General features: G+C 49.1%; 1 protein-coding gene across 3 annotated transcripts in view; it reads left to right on the top strand.

Annotated features, from left to right (window-relative positions):
• The first annotated feature begins 2,618 nt into the window (after positions 1-2,618).
• The window catches only part of GNAO1 (G protein subunit alpha o1), a 137,835-nt gene continuing 123,163 nt past the window's right edge, over positions 2,619-17,290 (top strand). For all 3 annotated transcript variants that reach the window (XR_011049110.1, XM_068411656.1, XM_068411657.1), the window contains exons 1-2: positions 2,619-3,307; positions 3,404-3,446. Coding sequence is in view for 2 of the 3 variants with exons in the window: in XM_068411656.1 (XP_068267757.1) it covers positions 3,190-3,307; positions 3,404-3,446 (161 nt within the window). In the remaining variant the exon portion in view is untranslated. The remainder of the gene's footprint in view (positions 3,308-3,403; positions 3,447-17,290) is intronic.

Below are 17,290 nucleotides of genomic sequence, written 5' to 3'. Positions count from 1 at the left end.
AATGAAATTTCCCTCTAAGAAAATTTCAAAGGAAACATTTCTGTCAGCTCCACTCAATTAGCAGCAGCAAAAAAATGGCTCAAAAATGGCTCAGTTTCCCAGCTGCTCCTCTGAATCTTTCTGAGAGCTGAGAGAGCAAGGAGAAGACTTGCCCGTTTCTGATTTTCCCTTAAGAAAGAAATTAGCAGGTATTTGTGTAGTGGTGGGAGTGTGCATGGGACAAAGGGCTCAGCGTGGACTCCACGCTGGTCAAGCAGAAGAGAAATAATTTTCTCCATAGCAGGAGGCGCAGGCTACAAATTTGTCAGGTAACGAGTAGCCCGAGGCTGATACAAAAGACTAATTCTCTTAGTCAAACCCTTGGAGAGCATCCCAGTGTGACGCCGAGGCTGGCAAGCTGCTGGAGAAGACGGGAAGTAAATGCAGCCATCTCATGAGGACACTGCCTCTGGATTTCTTGATTGTGCTTTTCCTACTCGGCACTTTTCATAATGCCCTCTGGCTGGAACCATTGAAATGAAACTTATTGATTGAAATTCTGATCCTATTGATTTTACACAAGAGATTTGCGCGGGTATGAAAGAGCAGGAACTGCTCTGTAGCTGCTCCCATCTCCATTTATTCCCTGCTGAACACATGCGGTAGGCTTGCTCGTCCATCTCGGTCCCCTGAGCTTCCAGAAATAAATTACCCAAAATTCATATATACAGTACCTATTAGCTCACAAATATGCGGTAAATATTACTGGTCCCTGAATACACTAACATTATTCATGAGTTTCCTTTTGCTTTCTTTCGCCTGCTTCTACCTCACATCTCTTTATCTCATTAACCGCGCGCCATGTTTTCCCCCTTCAATTCCGAGGTGTGGAGGGAAAATGGGAAGAACATGTTCTGGGAGGAAAGCTGAATGGGAAACAGCACTGGGAGGAGACGATGCGTGCCTGGAAGGAAAGTGCCAGGGAAGTCATGCTTGAAAAACTATAAGTGCTATTAGAAATTGTATTTCTTCCCCGAATGGAAGGGTCCTGGCTATGGGAACTGCAGAGCTCAGGACAGCAGGTCAGAAGATCCCAGAGGAGGCAGTGACCACAGGTCCGAAGTGGAAAACCAACACAGTGTGAGTGTATAGTCTCCCATGCCCAACACCACAAGCAGCAGCCCACCACCTATCCCCGAGCCCCTGCGAGGCAGCCCCGGCGCAGCCCGGACCCGGCGCTTCCTTCCCACGACACAGGGATGTTCCTGTCCAGCCTCCTGTAGCCATTTTCTTTTTGGCAGGGAGGTGGAGTGGGCTTTAGAGGCAAAATCAGCTGCCTCGCCATCCACGTCTACTTCCTAACGACCAAACCTTCCTTTGCAGACGTCTTGTTTACTGAAGTGGCGGGTGTCCCTTCTATATATCAAGCAGTGGTCCTTGATTTTGTTCATTTTAGTTTGATGCATTTTAGCTTGCTGGGCTCAACGCTTCATTCTTTTCTCTCTAGATCTTTTTATAGTCAGACTGTCACATATCAATCAATGTTATGGATTAAAGTTGAATATATCGTGACTTGTCTGGGCCAGAAGTTGAGCATTTTAAACAAAGTCCTATTTATTTTTCCCATAGACATTTTTTTTTTCTCCTCTATTTCCAGCCTTGTGAAATCGCAAAACTTGCCAGGAAAATTGCAGGATTTTAACTCGCTATAATTCCTAAATAATTGGTAGATGTCGTGCAATGGTTATAACAAGAAGGTAGATCATCTGGTGAGATCTGTGATTGCACTGCAACACACAAACCCCCCCCTGAACTGTTAATTACACTGATGGATAACATAATCCAAACTGGTGGTGAAGCTTGATGCCTTACATCGAGCACGTAAATGATTCGCAGTGTTTGTTGAGATGATTTAACTGTGAGGAGCTCGAGCAGGGCTCCTCGCGGGTTACATAGGCTGCACTGCACGGTGGGTGCAAGCGCAACGCATGGGTGCGGGAGCCATGGAGGGCCCGCACGGCTCTGGGGAGCCAGGGCCTCCACGCAGCGTGGGGCTGGGGTGCGGGAGCCATGGAGGGCCCGCACGGCTCTGGGGGGCCAGGGCCTCCACGCAGCGTGGGGCTGGCGTACGGCAGCCCCGGGCCTTCGGGGAGCCCAGCGCCCACACAAACACGCCGCCCCAGCCGCACGTCCCCCCGTCCCCCAGCACTGCCGTGCTCGGCCCTGCGCTGCCGGGCCCACGCAGACCCCAGCCCCAAGGGAGCGGGGAGGCAGGAGCTCCGGTCACTCGTGTCCCGCCCAGGTGACGGCAGCGACCCGGGGGACGGCGCGGGAGGTCAGGGCCGCCCTCTGACCGGGGCGAGGGGGACAGGCACCCGGGCCGCGACCTCTCTCCGCGCCGGCGGCGGGGCGGGTGCGCAGCCCGGGCCTGACCCCGCCGCGGCGCCACCCCTCAGGAGAGCCGCGGAGGGGTGGCGGGCCCAGGCGCGCCCCCACCGGGACCCCCCCGTTCGGCGGCGCCGCGGCGGCCGGGCCCGGCCGTGGGGAAGGGAGCGGGGCCCGCACCGGGCCGGGGCGGGGGCTGCCGCGAGCATGCGCGAGCCGCGCGCGTCACGGGAGCGGGCGAGGCCGGCGGGAGCGCGGAGCCCCGGCGCGCGCCCCCTCCCTTTCGCCGCCGCCGGTCCCGCGCCTCCATTGGGCTCCGCCGAGCGCTGCCAGCGCGCCCCGCCGCCGCCGCCTCCCGTTAGAGACCCGCCGAGGAGGGGAGAGCGCGACAGCCGGGAGCAGGGCAGAGGGAAGGACCCTCCCCCCGCCGCGAACCCTCTTCTTCTTCCTCCTCCTCCTCCTCCTTCTCCTCCTCCTCCCCCCCCGCCTCCGCCTCCGCCTCCCGGCCGGGAAGAGCTCGCCGTGCCCGCAGCAGCCCCGCTGGATGCACTGAGCGCTCGGGAGCGGGGAGAGGGGCAGGAGGGAACCGGCAGCCCCGCCGCGGAGGCGCTGCGCTGCCCGCAGGCTCACGGCCATCTGCTTTGAATTCTTTTTATTTTTCCGCCCCCCCGCCCGCCGGTGGCCGGCTTTGCCGCTGCCTCCTCCTCTCTGCCCGCGGGAGCCAGCCGAGGCGGCGGCGGCGGCGGTGGGGGCTGCATTTTTTTTCCCTCCCCCCTCCCTTTTTTTTTTTTTTTATTTTTTTTTTTTTAAATTTTCATCGCCGCCATGGGATGTACCCTGAGCGCCGAGGAAAGAGCCGCCTTGGAGCGGAGCAAGGCCATCGAGAAGAACCTGAAGGAGGACGGGATCAGCGCCGCCAAAGACGTGAAACTCCTCCTGCTCGGTGAGAACCCGCTGGCGGCCTGGTCACCCCCCGCCCCGCATCCCCTTACCCGCCTCCTCCCCCGCGCTTATCCCCCCCTCATCTCTTTTTCAACAGGGGCCGGAGAATCGGGGAAAAGCACCATCGTGAAGCAGATGAAGTAAGTCCCGCGGGGGAAAAAAGGTGGCTGTGGTGGGGGGGGGGCGAGTAATGTGCGGGAGGACGGGGCGGGGGTTCGCTGAGGTGAGTGAGGGCCGCGGGCGCCATGTTTACCTGAGGGGACCGCGAAGGCGGGAAGGCAGCCGGCGCTGCGGGGTGGCGGGGGAAGGCTCCGCCACCGTCGGTCCCGCTGCTGTTCAGGGCCCGTGTGGTGCTGAAGTGTCGCCCGGTGGCCTCGCCCCATGGCGGGGCCGCGCAGATGTCCCCATGAAGCGAACCGCTGTCAGTTCATGTCGGGGTGTTACCTACCGGCTCTGCGGATTTCAATCAAAGCCCCTTTTTATCGTGCTTTCAGCCTCTCCTTTTAATCCGTGAGCTTGGCCACTCATCACCAATTAAAATTCAAACCCCTGCCCTGGTGTCCAGGTCTACCGAGGGTGAGGACCGAGGTGGCTGCCCCTTTGCTTGGGCTCCCCTGCACACACGCTTTCCCTCTGTTTAATTAGACATTGCGGTGCAATAAATAAGCAGTGAAAAAAACCCCCATCGCACGGTCTCTTCCGTGGCTGGAGTAATTGCATCCCATAGGAAAGCAGGTGCAGGTGAAGGCTAATAAAGGGGTACTTCAGTGGCAGGGTTATTTTTTTTTTCGCCTCGTTTTTAATTAAAATACAATGAAATACCCCGGCCCCCCCACCGAAACAGACATGACAGGCTGGTTCGAGGCGGGCGCCATCACGGCACAAGCCCGGGCGCTGGTTCAGGCTTGGGGAGAGGCGCGGAGCGGTTGCTGCTTTGCGATGCCGGGTGGTTGCAGAAGGATCCGTGGCTGGGAGTGGCCCCCCGGGGACCGGGGTTGCTTAGCGAGGGGGAGAGGCAGCAGAGCTGGGTGTGGATGAGGTGCAGGGAGGGGGCTTGCAGGCTGCGCTCCTGCAGTCCGGAGAGCGGGTTGCCTTTGCGGGGGTCCGGGGCCCCGTGCCGGCCGGGGAGGCTGGTCCCGGCGCGGCTGCGGCTTTCAGGCGGTTCGCGTGGTGGACAGCGCCCAGCGGGGACTCGAACCGCCGGCAGCGCCGCCGCTTCGGCACCGCTCGGCTCCTCCCGAGCGCCGCGCTCGGCTGCCGTCGGAGGCGCTCGGGGAGAAGCCGAACGGGCTCGGAAATAGCCGAAGGGGCTCGTCGGCGCTCGGCAATCTGTTGCCCTGCGCTTCCGTAGCCGCCCCGGGTGTGCGTGAGTGTGAGTGTGAATGTCAGTGTGAGTGCGAGTGCGTGAGTGTGCGTGTGCGTGCTCCATGGGGGCGGATCCGGGCCTCCAGCCCAGCTCCTCTCCAGCCACAGTGGCTTAGCGGGTGACCCGGATATTTCTGTACCAGTTCTGTGGCCGCTGCGTCCAGCCCTCGGGGGTTCACAGGGGACTAAACCACCATCCCCGCCCGAGGCAGTGCTTATCCCAAGGCGCTGTGGGGCGGGGAGGTCTGGCTGCAAGGAGGCTCGCCCCCAGTGCATGGCGGTCTCCACAGCTTTTCCCACCGACATTTGTGTACCCGAGTTGTGTAAAGGCTCCAAGCTTCCCCTTTCACGGTTTGGAAGGGGCCTTTCCACCCCGACAGTTTGATTTGGGGCTGGGGCGGGGTGGGTTTGGTTGGCCCTTGTTTGTGTGCGAAAGGTGGATCAGGGGAGATGTTACTGCAGATGAACACCAATAAATTATTTAATCTCTAGGAATTGCTTCTGCAGAAGCATGCTGGAATGGCGGGCGATGGGGTTTGGCTGAAGGGAGAGGCTGTAGGTACCACAAGAGCAGTGCAGCAGTGCACACCCACAGAGCCCATAGGTGGGGGGCAGGCGGTCACCACGCTGGCTTACACGATTAGTGTACAGTGACTCTTGTTTTCCAAAGAGCAAAACTGTTGTTTTTGAACCAAATTGCATCAAGATAATAACCTGTTTGCTGGACTAGATCAGTATACTGAGGGCTGTAATGTACCCCGTTATACATATATATTGTATTTATGTATATATATATGTACATACATATGCTGTATTTTCCATGAAATAGTCTTAAAGTAGCACATGCTAGGCTTGCAGCTTTGTACGTGACTTGAAAGTGCCGAGAAGGCTGCTATGGTGAAAGGGTTCGTGGTGTTGGAAACTGGGAGGCGTCCGCCAGTGTGGAAACTCCGGTGAACTGTGCGGAGGCTGGGGTGGGGACAGCGGTGTTGCTATGAGCACGGCAGCAGGCATCTGGAGAGAGCCGCGCAGCCGCGGGCACGGGGGAGAGCAATGTGCAGGGAACAACTTGGGGAAATTAACATTTCTGAAAATTAATTTAAATATAATGTAGGCATTAGCATTTCACCTGGTCAAGCTCCATTAGACAGGCTTGCTGAGAACCTAATGAATTCTTAATAAAGATTAAATCGCATGTTCATTAGATTTTGATGAAAGAGACTGCTATTTTATTTTTTTAATGCTGGGTTATTGGTGTGCTTCTAGATAATAAATCTCATCCTGATGAATGGCTAAAGCAGCTTCACGCTTGGATATTGCCTTGAAAAGCAGCACAGGAATCTGTAGACAGATGAGAAAATGTTAAGACAAAGGAATAGAGAGCAGACATTGTTACAGAGGACTAAGAAGAGGTTACATGCTGTCCAGTTAATCCTTGAAATATTAGATAGCAGGAGAAGAAGTGACAGGTAGAAATTACAATGATTTGAGAGTGTAGCCAAGATGGGGATTAAGATTTGTCGAATTAATTAAGGATGTTTTAGTGAAATATTTGGAGATACCTTTCAGCTGGTGAGTGGGGAGTTACCCAGCAAAGAAAGAGGTACTGGTGATGGCAGAGAGGTGGAACTGGAGGCTAGCGCGTACATCTCGAACAGTGGCAACCCAGGCTAGGAATGGCACTTTTCTTAGCACCCAAGGCCCTTTTGACACCCTTAACCCTTGTGCTTTGACCACACCCATCTTGGTTGATTAGGTTTGCTTGTTATTTTTTCACAACCAGTCCTGCAGTTTGGATGCTTTCACCCATGCCTCAAAATGCAGGGTCAGGGCCAAGATAGTCAGGGGAACAGTCCCAAAAGGCGCCGTTGTGCCATGCAAGCCAATGAGACTCCAGAGTGTGCCACAGTGTTCAGAACCAGGCTGTGACCAGGTTCTATTTTCACTCAGCTTATACTAAAAACCAGCTTTAACCAAGCAAATCTGGGGCCTCCTTTGAAGATCTAAGCCAGAGGGTGAGAGTTACCGGATGAGAGAAATTAGTCTTCCACGCCCACCACCCCATCTCAGCAAATTCACTTTGATGTAGAACTGCAATGGATGTTAACATTTTTTAGATCTTCTATCTTGAAATAAATGTTGAGCACATGCAGAATTTGGAATATGTGATCATCTTTTCTGGAATACCTGGACTGCAGCATGGTATCGAGACTGCTGTTATTCTAGGATATTTTTGTGGAGACTTATAACTCTAGTGAATGTGTTTGTTCATCAAAAGCCCCAGCCTAGGAAGACACCAAGCATATCTCCGTCTGTTACTGCTCAGCAGAACACTTATATACATGCAACGGTCCAGTGGTGAGCAGGGATGGACTACACAGGTGGGGACACCATCCGCTGCCATCAGCGTGAAGCTTCTAGGGAATTCTAGGGAATTAATGTTTAATGGCTAATGCAGAGAGGCTGAGTTAGCTGGCGTGGCTTCAAAAACAACGTCCTGCCACCTACTCGGCAGCAGCCGTTCTGGATGGTGAGCTAGGGCAATACTTCACCTTCCCACATGAGGGGTTAGTGATGGCTGTGGCATTCACAGGAGGAAGAGACATGGCTTCACCTGCCCACAGGAAAAATCTTGGGGTTTGGTTTTGGATTTTGCCTCTGCGGAAGCAGCAGCTTCTGTCCTCTGCTGAGCTGGGAGCAGAGAGCTGGGTCCGGCTCCCTCTCACAAGGTGCTGGAGCTTCCAGCCCTCCAAAACAGCGATGTCTCACTTTGCCAGCAGCGCTGGCGGTACCTCACTCGATAGGCTTCGTTGCTGTGCCATATTTTGCACAACATTTTTATGTGATGTATGAGAAGGATGGGAATATGCACTCGGGAGAAAAATACACTAACATACAATGCTTATCTTTAAATATCTACTATCTTCTCCCCAACAGCCATCAGTCCCAATAGCCATCTGATATATTGTTTTGACCTTTTTCAAAAAGCCCCTCAAAACAGCCCCAGGCTCTACTTGCTCTCTGTGTAACTGAATTACTTGTAATCTAATGAACTTCAGAGTGAGCAGCAGTCCCCGCCCACTGGTTTTACAGCCCATCTCAGCAATTTGATGGTAAATGCTGTTGAAACGAAATGATGTGTTGTGAACGCCCACTTGAGTGCTCTTTGCCGCATGTCTGTGTCTCAGAGCTGTAGTGATTTCACACTCGCAGCCCCTTCCCCTGGGAATACCTCACCCCACAGGGGCTTATAGCGTGGGGCTGCTTTCTCTCCGCGAAGAGGACTGCAAACCGCATCTTCGTGGCCTGCCCCACGCCTCAGCCTGGCTTTTCTGCTCTGTGACGCTGGGTGCAGACCCCACTCAACTGCAGACGAGCAGGGGGATGGCCCCGCTGCCTTGCTCCCGCCCAGGAGCTCTTTGATCGTGGTGTGAGCTGGCAGCCCAGAGGCATGACCCTCACTAGAGCATCAGGTCAGGCAGAGCCGTCCTCCTCCTTGCTTGCCTCCTGCTCTCTTTTCCAGGATTTCTGTGATTTAAGGCCCAAAGTAGGGCAGCGACAGGGCGTGAAAGATCATCCCAGTGGAGTCTGCTGCAGAGGGGGCTCTCCCCTTGCTGCAGCTTTTTTCCCCACCTCCTTCCCAGATGCTTTCTTGCATCCCGGGATGCTGTGGGTGCCATGTTCCATGCCCTGCAGTGCCACAGCAGAGGGAGATTGCCTCTGAAGCAGGCAGGAGTAAGACCTGTGAACAGAGGAAAGTGAGGCTGTTCATTTTGGCTTGTAGCTGGAAAGGGTAATCATCTTTTCAGCAATTTTTTCCTTCCTTTTGGATTATTAATTGTGTTTATAAGCCAAAACATTAACAACCATAGTTTGTTCTTTTATACTTAAGGTTCTTGTTATTAGACTGAGAGAGATTTCAGAGAAAAGCAGTAACAATATTAGCAGGCAAGACAGAATACATTTTGGGTTTGGGTTTTTTCTTTTTCCTTGACAGTTCTTAATTTGTTTCTTGTTTTAGGGACTCATAAAAGTAAAAATATCTTTCAATGACAGCAGTGAAGTGCATAGCTTCTCCTCTTTCAACCTAGTTTTAAAACCTTAAAAGAAATTTGCCTGTCATATTCTGACATGACACATCTAGTCCTGTTAGAAATGTTTCAGCAATCTAATGAGATGAAAGCGGTTCTTTTAATGAACTCTGAAGAAAGAGACAAATCTGCGGCACAAATGTAACCAGGGATGTGTTTTGTTTTATGTTTGACTTTGCTAACCCAGAAGTTGTAAGAGACATTAGATTGAGTCATGACAAATAGAAAAAGGTTGTGGTCTTCCTCTTCAGTCTGTCCTTTCCCATCTGTCTGGGATACACCTTCATATCTGATATGAGTTCTCCAGTGTGCTTACCTGGGGAATAGGGGGAAGATAATCAAAATGGAGGAGGAATGAGAAAGAGACAAGTAATGGAGTTAGAGGCACTTTGTTGGCTCTTCTGCTTGGTCTGGTCAAGAGAAAGAGTGAAATGAAGACATGCTTCACTGGTGGCCAAGGCAGGAGCAGGTTGCTGGTCACCTAGAGAATAAGAGCCAGGCAGTCAATAACATCTTACCATCGCATAATTAGCGACCTGTGGTAGAGCTAGTTTTCTTCAGCCACTTTGTGGAGTTACTGCCTACCCCTGTAAGCGTCAAGCTCCCCTGGTTTCTCCTGGGTTTGCAGGATACAAAATCACAAATCAGTGGTGGATTTGCAGCCAGAAAGCCTGATGAAAATGTGGGGTCTAAGAGCTTGCTTTTGCAAACGTCTGAGTTCATTCACCTCCTGCTCAAGCCCTGAGGAAGGTAAAAAGCTTTCCTTCCGAGCCAGCACCAGTTCACAGTGCACAGAAGGACCTATCCTCTATACTCTGAAGTCCATGGTTAAACCCTGAGTGCAACTGAGTGCAGAAGACAGGATTTGTTCCTTTATCCATTACAAGAGTGTGAAGAGGAGCTCTGGCAGAAGAGAATTGGCAAAACCTTCTCAAATTCAGGTGGCCGGGGTATTTAAGAGTCTCGTCATTCTTCCTGGTGCAATTGCAAATCTCCTGAGACTTGAGGTTTTCTGTAGAGCCTGAAATAGCTTCTGTGGAGCCTGGACTGGCATGATGACTGGGCGAGCTCTGGTTTCAGGGGTTCTTCGCTTAGTTCTGTGGTTTGTCTTTGAAAGAAAACTGCCAGCTCTCCTCACTTCAGAGAAAAGTTAGAAAATAAATGTCCTTATTCTAGCCTAAGGACTCAAGAATTGGGAGCAAAATAAAAAACAGCCCAAATGAAGGCAAGAAAACCAAATACATCTCAGTTATTTTTGAAGCCTGATTCCTTTTTTTTTTTTTTTTTTTTTGCATTAGCAGGATTGAAACCAGCAACCTCACTTATTTCAAATCAATTTGAAGGCTTCTGACCCCAGATCATGTCTTTGACCTCACTGGACTTTGGGCCAAGCTCTTCCTACACTGATGATGATGTCTGTTCAATGTACAGTCTTTATGAGATCTGATGAATTCAAATGTTTGAGTGGCACTTGGTGGGATACTGGAAAGGGCTAAGTTTCATTCACAAAAACAAAATCAGGAAACAAAAAGGTCTGGAAATCTCATTTTAAAAAGCACTGGCACATTAAACCTAAGGCCCTTTTTCTTGCCTCAGAAATTTTTATTTCATTCTTAGAGAGAAATACTAATGATTTTTGCCATGATTTTTCTAATGCTGAAGAAATGCTCTGCCTAATGTAAAAATCCCCCTAAACTGTTAATTGAATCATTCTCATTTTATTTTTAAGACCATTCATGCAAATGGCAGATGTAGGGAGGCTGTAGGTTGTAAGATGCTGTTAGTATTCTGCCTAAAATCAGAAAATGCAAAAGGCTGAAAAATGCTACTGGATAACACAAAACAAAGGAACTGATGGTTTTCTAGTGGTGAACAAAAGGGAGATAAAAGTCTTTTAATCCAAAGCTCAATCGTTGTGTGCTTAGTGCGATAATAGAATAAAACTCTTGATGGAGGCATTTCTTAGCTTACCAATAAAAATGCTTACCCTCCCCAGCTTTCAAGTTAATTGAGAAAGAACTGAGGAGTGCTTGCTCAGAAGGGAGCCCAGGGAACTGGGTAGTAAGGTGACATCACGCCTCTTTTCAAACTGCTAATCAGTTATATTTTCGACATTGAGACAGAAGGATTGGCAGAGCTGAAATGGCTTTGTTCTTTATTCTTGGGCATGTCCTGCTCTGCTTGGTCACCAGAAATTATCTTGGTTCATCAGCAGACCTTTCATCCGCATGTAAAACCTGTGAGCTTAAAACAAAGAGCTGAACTACACCAGCTTGAGAGAGAGAAAAAAGGTGTGGGTAACTCGGGGTCCTCCCACGACTTGGCAAGTTTGGGCCATGGCTGTTAGTAACCCCCCTCTCCCCCGTCAGGCCGTCCTGTGGGATTTTGTGTCCTCAGGAGCCAAAGACAATTTATCGTATATTCTGTTTGATACTGGATAACTTGTGCAATCTTTCAACAGAAATTCTGCTTGGTTGACACTGCAGGAGTTGCTTTTGGGGAAGGGTTGGGAGACGCCAGTCCTAGCAAGTGTGTTGAGGTGATAGCTGCCGTTCTCTAGGAAAGCCTCAAGGTGTTGGCCTGACCCTGCTTAGGACTGTGGTGTTAAGGGAAAAGCGCGAGTGGGTTTCGGCAGAAACAGGATCCAATGCTGGTAGGAAAGATAGGGTTTAATAACAAGGAAAGAGATTTTCTTCTCTTTGGCATGTGGCAGGCTGCTTTGTGTAGAAATGCAGGGGTATGTGTTTTGCATCAGGAGGCCATGAGGGGTGTCTCCAGGAGCTGCTTTGGTGAGCGGGGAGCGGCTCAGCAGGCTGTCACTGGTCCAGAACAACACCCTACTCCAGAAATACCCTGTTCAGAGAATTCATCACCCCAGTGCTGGCACCTTGGCAGGGAGGCCAGCAATGGACGTTTCAGCTCTGTGCATGTCCCTCCTCTGAAACATCACCCCCCCAAGTGCTTAAAACAGTCTGAAAGCAGAGCAGTGACTCAACATGCTTTGAGGCTCTCCAGCAACTTCAAACTTGTTTTAAATGCTCTTGTCTACAAGAGCATCATCAACAGCAACTCGTACACACTATAACAGTCTGGTACAAGACTTGGGGCACTTTTGCATCATCTGGGAATCGTTACAGAAGGTGATGAGATAGGAATGGGCCTGCATTGAGTATCACCTAAATGATAAAAATGTGTACTGCCTCCTGACAGAATTTGGTGATGTATCCTCTCCCTGTGAGAGCTGATTGGAGTCAGTAGCTCCAATTTTAAAGCATTAAGCAAAAGTGCATAGGAAAGGCTGAGCATCCAAAATGGATGGTAGGCAGAATAATCTGGATAACAAATGAGAGGTTTTATTGCTAGATTTCTAGAGCTGTGGTATGCGGTAGCTCACAGTGATGTCGTGATGTTTCCTCACTGCCAGTATAGTGCTCCTTATTCCTTACAGCCCTGTTCTTTGCTGCCTTGGTAGCGTGGGCCTTGCTGTAATCCGGCTCCTGCCTTTACAGCAAAGGTGGTGGAGATATCTCATTTTGAGGGCTCTTAATGAAATAGTACCACATCTGTATTTCTGGAGGAATTCTGTGTGGAACTGATGCTGGCCAGCTCTGGGTGTCCCCAAAGTTCATGGTGAGATTTTCAGATCACTTCTGGGACACCACAACGTGGATCTGCGTCTCCTAATTTGAGATGGCGATAGCTAAGCCTACGTGAATTCATCATCCTCTCTCATGCTCCTCTGCGCTGGCATGGCAGAGCATGTGCTCCTCCACAGCATGGAGGTTTCTGCTTGGCTTCACCCACAGGAGGGACATACCATCCTCATAATGAGTTCTGAAGGTAACAAAAATCAGGTTGGCTACTTAAGTAGCACAGAACTCATTTTGTGATTCAGTATATTTTGGGAATCTGTTCTTATTTACTCACAGCCTCTTTACATCTGTAAGCAGTGCAAAAGGGTATCACAGGAGGGGTGGTTAGAGCTTGCTGCAGCTACATCAGCTCTTTCCACTGGCCAAACAGAGGTCTTCCCACGTGGCCCTGGTGAGAATGAGAAATCAGTCACCTGTTGGCAGGTTGGTAAGGTGCACTGATGCCGTGGGGTAGATGCTCCTTTCCAAGGTTCCGTGGGGGCCGTAGCTCATTGCCCACATATTTTAAAAAGGGCAGATATTTATCGCCGCAATGTGCATACCCCCACCGCAGGCGTTGCAGTGCCTTTAGCATCACACTTCATCAGTAGCACTAGCACAAATCACTGGGACGAAAGAAAATTGCCATGATGAAGATACACCTCAGAACGTCATCATATTGTTTATTAATCACCCGTCACCCTTCAGTGATTAATTATTTAGCCAAATTGGACAAATTTTTCCACATGAATGAGAAGATGTTTACTTAATAAAGCAGAAATCTCCTAGTAGCATGCCCTAGTTTTCCTCAATTTAGCTGTAGATAAATTTATATTCTCCTGATTTACAGCTCAGCAAAAAACCCGAAGTGCTGTATCAACTTGTTACTTCCAAGGTGGATGCTGCCGGGCCAGTTCTTCAGCCGGAAACCTGGTGCTGCTCAGTGTGTGCATTTAAGATGTTTAAATTGAACGGTAGATGCATGAGCTGATGGTCCTTGGTTTGTTATCTGCATCTCTCTCTATGTGCTGAGCTCTTGTGAAACACTGGTGGGGAGGAACAGGAGAGTGCTTTGCCACATCCCAGCTCGAGAGTCGGCATTTCTCCAACTGATGGCATCAGGGTCACGTTAGAAAAGAGGAAGGGTCCCCCAGCCTCCCGTCCTGCCAGCAGCCTTGTGCTTGATAGGAATTCCCCTGCAAGCGTGTTGCTGCATTGCTGGGACCAGCCAGCTCGTACCTCTGCAGTGAGGTGGGATGTGCAGGAGAGAGGAAAGCTGGTGTTGGCACTGGGGGATCCAGGTACTGACAGGGAATCAAAATCTTGGTGTGTTCCTTGGTGATACTGATGTCTGTTCAGTGTCTTTCACCATAACTAATTATTAAAAGAAAACAACAACAACAACAATGAAGAGAATAGAAATACCAAAGGAGAGCCCATAAATGATAAAGAATTAGCAATTGGTAATTTTCATATGGTTCAGTAAATAATTCAGAATTTGGACTTTATTTATCTACTTTTTTATTTATCTACTTCTTCTGTTTACCAATCCTTTCAAGAAATAAGTTTATTTTTATTTCATATTTGGATAAACAAATTGTAAAGTTTTTCCTGCATGACAGAGCATGAAAATCGAATTATTACACTGGTACTTTTAGTTCTGATTGGTGAGATCAAATTGTACTATTTTTTCCCATTTGTGATCAAACAAATAGGTGAGGCCTTCTGCCATAAACAGATATTCAGGATTAAATTTACGTTCTGATTTTTTTAAGTACTGCTGCATAGGAGTTTGAAATCGGTTTTTGGAGTTTCCAGTAAAAAAATAGAAAAAAAGTACATAACAGCGATACAAACCCAGGCAAAGTGGTGTATTTAAATTCCACAGCAACTGGATAAATATCTGAGATTTTTAAAATAACCAAGATCATAACATTTTTGTTGGCTCCCTCATTAACTCGGGCACAAACCCATGCAGCGCAGAGCCTGTCTGAAGCTCCCTGACATCCTGCTCTGTCTGTTCTCCAGGAGAATCCTCCTCATTCAGCACAACAATTGTCTTGATCCTCCCCAAGACTTGCTCAGTGCTTAACTCCCCACTGCCAGTTTTCAGAAGCGCTGGGCCCCGCAGCTGGCTGATTTCAGGACACTAACAACTGCTCAGTACTGCCGACAGCGAGGCCACAGGACTTGTGGTGCTGCCAAATTAGAGGTGCTACTAATCTGTAGGTAGTTAAGTCCCAGCGTTAGACATAGCTCGTGTTTCATTCACGCTCCCATCCCAAACCCCAAAACAATTGAGTTTTCTGATAACGTGCACATCAATGGGCTTGAACAGGACTGGGTTATTGCACACACACTGGTTTGCGTGCACCTAAGCGTTGTTGAAGACCACACCGTCTCTGCTTGTGCTGATTGCCACCCAATTTTAGTGTCACTTTGTGTATCCAGCCTTTGTCCAAATATTCATTCTGTGTTTCTTACACCTTCTGGAAAACAGAGGTCAGGAAATAAAAGATTCTTTTGTCATGGCCTTATCCATGCCACCCTCGTTTCCCTTTTGCCTCAGGTGCTCTCAGGTACCAGCTCTCAAATTTGTTTCACATATAGTTATTTGCAGTGTTACTTGTATCAGGAGAAGAAAAAATACTGTCTGGTTTTAGGAAGTGCAGGTTTAACTGTAGCATTTTGTGTATGTATTTAATGGCTTCAAGAAATGAGGCTGTGTGAAATCATTTGGGACTAGATCTTGTCTATTCCCCTCTACTTGGTACTCACAAAGCTGCATCTGAAATGTGGTGTTCAGTTTTGGGACTCCTAAACCAAGGGGTAAACCACTAGTAAACTGGGGCCATCAAGGTGGTCGGGGCTGGTGCACAGGTTGAGTGAAGGGAGGCTGAGGGAGCTGGGGAAGAGAAACATCTCACTGCTCTGAGGGACATCTCACTGCTCTCTTCACCACCCAAAGAGGGCTAGAGGTAAGATGGAGCCAGGCTTGTGATGGTGATGCTTGTATAGTGATGTATGGCGATGCAGTGAACCAGGCTCTGGCACTGACCTGGGTTAACATAACTCAAATTAAAAAAAAAAAGGCAGAAAGAAATGTCCATCAAATGCTCCCATAAGGCAGCAGTGTACCGAGGGCTGAGACGTGAGATTGTATTGAAAGAATCAGTCGCTCCTGGCTAGTTCTGTGTGTTAGGGCTTAGTTTTGGAGGGTGAATCAGTCACATTCAAAGACTTTGAAAAGTAGTTTTCAGAAGTCTTTGTGTACCTTTAGGCATTTAAATGATGTGTGTTTTTTTCCGAACCAGCCTTATTTTGTCCTATTAGTTCCTGTAAAAGAAATGCAGATCTTTCACTGGCTTGAAATTTCTGTGTTGTTTTAAATAAATTTCCCATGATCCACAACACAGGGAAAAGGAAAGTGCAGCTGTTTGTTGCTGTTTCAGTGTATTTAGACCATCTTTTATGCTTGTGGAGGTCAAATCCATTTAATCTGGTTATGCTATTTCAATCACATTTACATTTTTAATGCAAAGCTCAGGTTTGCTTCACACTAGAATGATCTCTCTGGTTTTGTAACAAGCTTTAGTTGTCCTGGGCTTTGGAGACTTCTCTGTTTTATTTCCCCTCAGCCTTAGACACCGTCTTTGTAATTTATAAGGTAACTTTCCTCCACTGGGTTGCCAAAATGTTGCAGAATCCTCATTCCAGGATGAACAACATTTTCAAATATTGTGGTGAGCAACATTTTCAAATTCCATTTTACTGGGAGCAAATTTTGAATCCTGCATGAAAAGCCTGGTGTTGCTGTGGTTAGCCTACTGGTGGTGCCTGAGGTGGTTTGCGTAGGTCTCTGCTGCCCTTCAAAGGGAAGAGTGCTGCATACAGAACCACCATCTTCACCCAGCCTCCCATCCGGACAGCGAGCTAGCCCAGCGCTCCCCTTGCCTCACAAGTGCTCACCTTTTCACAACGTGTCAGACACCCTTTGTGCTCTTACTGTAAGTAAACCAGGCTAGAAAGTCCTTCTTGTGAAAGACATTTGTCACATTTGTAGCCTCACAAAAGCTCCAGAAAGAGCCTGCCCCAGCTCCCTTTCCTCCGTAAGTCTTGTGTTTCCTCTTTTTCTTAAAAGAGGTTTTCACACAATAGGCCTTTTTCCCCAAGAAGAAGATGCTAAGTATTAAGTAACATAGGAAATAACAAGAAAACACACCAGACAGTTTAGTGAAGTCCCACTTACTTCTGAGTTTGAACAAACCACCTCTCCCATTGCCTTCTGCACCAGTGACCTTCAGGCGTCAACTAAGTTCCTGCATTGTCCCCTGAGGGAAGAGAAATGAAGTACCCACGTACTTATTTTGTTGACTTGTAACGTCACTTATAAACAAGCAGGAGAGAAATGGCCAGCCTGGCAGAGGTTTGGCACCACCAGTCAAGACAAGAACTTAGTGCAGACTGTGAAATGCAGACAAGAGGCAGAAGGAGACAGAGCTTGATCTTTAAAAGCAGGAGTCAAATAAGGAATCATGCTCAAGTTCAGGCTCTGGATAACAAAAGGAGGTTGTTTCCTAAGCAGTCATCCAGCAGACTGACAACAGCTTGAAACAGCAGTGCACGGACTGGACACTGACACCTTTGTGTGAACCTTGCTCAGAGCAAGTGCCAAGAATAAGTGGATCAGAGCTGTCAGGGCTGGTAAGAAGGGCAAAGGCTGGCAGGAGAAATGGCAACCCCCCATTCGCAGCATTAGATGCACGTGGTAGGATGTGACACTAAGAGAGTGCTGACAACAAAAGAGATCCTAGAAAGCCCCCTTTTCATGGTCAGTCTTGAAGACTGATCTCCTAAATGAGGCTGCACAAGCAGGACCCAAAACTCTGCAAGCTA

This window comes from Nyctibius grandis, chromosome 12 (genome assembly GCF_013368605.1).
Source record: "Nyctibius grandis isolate bNycGra1 chromosome 12, bNycGra1.pri, whole genome shotgun sequence".
NCBI classification, from domain to species: domain Eukaryota; kingdom Metazoa; phylum Chordata; class Aves; order Nyctibiiformes; family Nyctibiidae; genus Nyctibius; species Nyctibius grandis.
The sequence above is the reverse complement of the archived record's forward strand: the minus strand, read 5'-3'. Positions and strand labels throughout refer to the sequence as shown.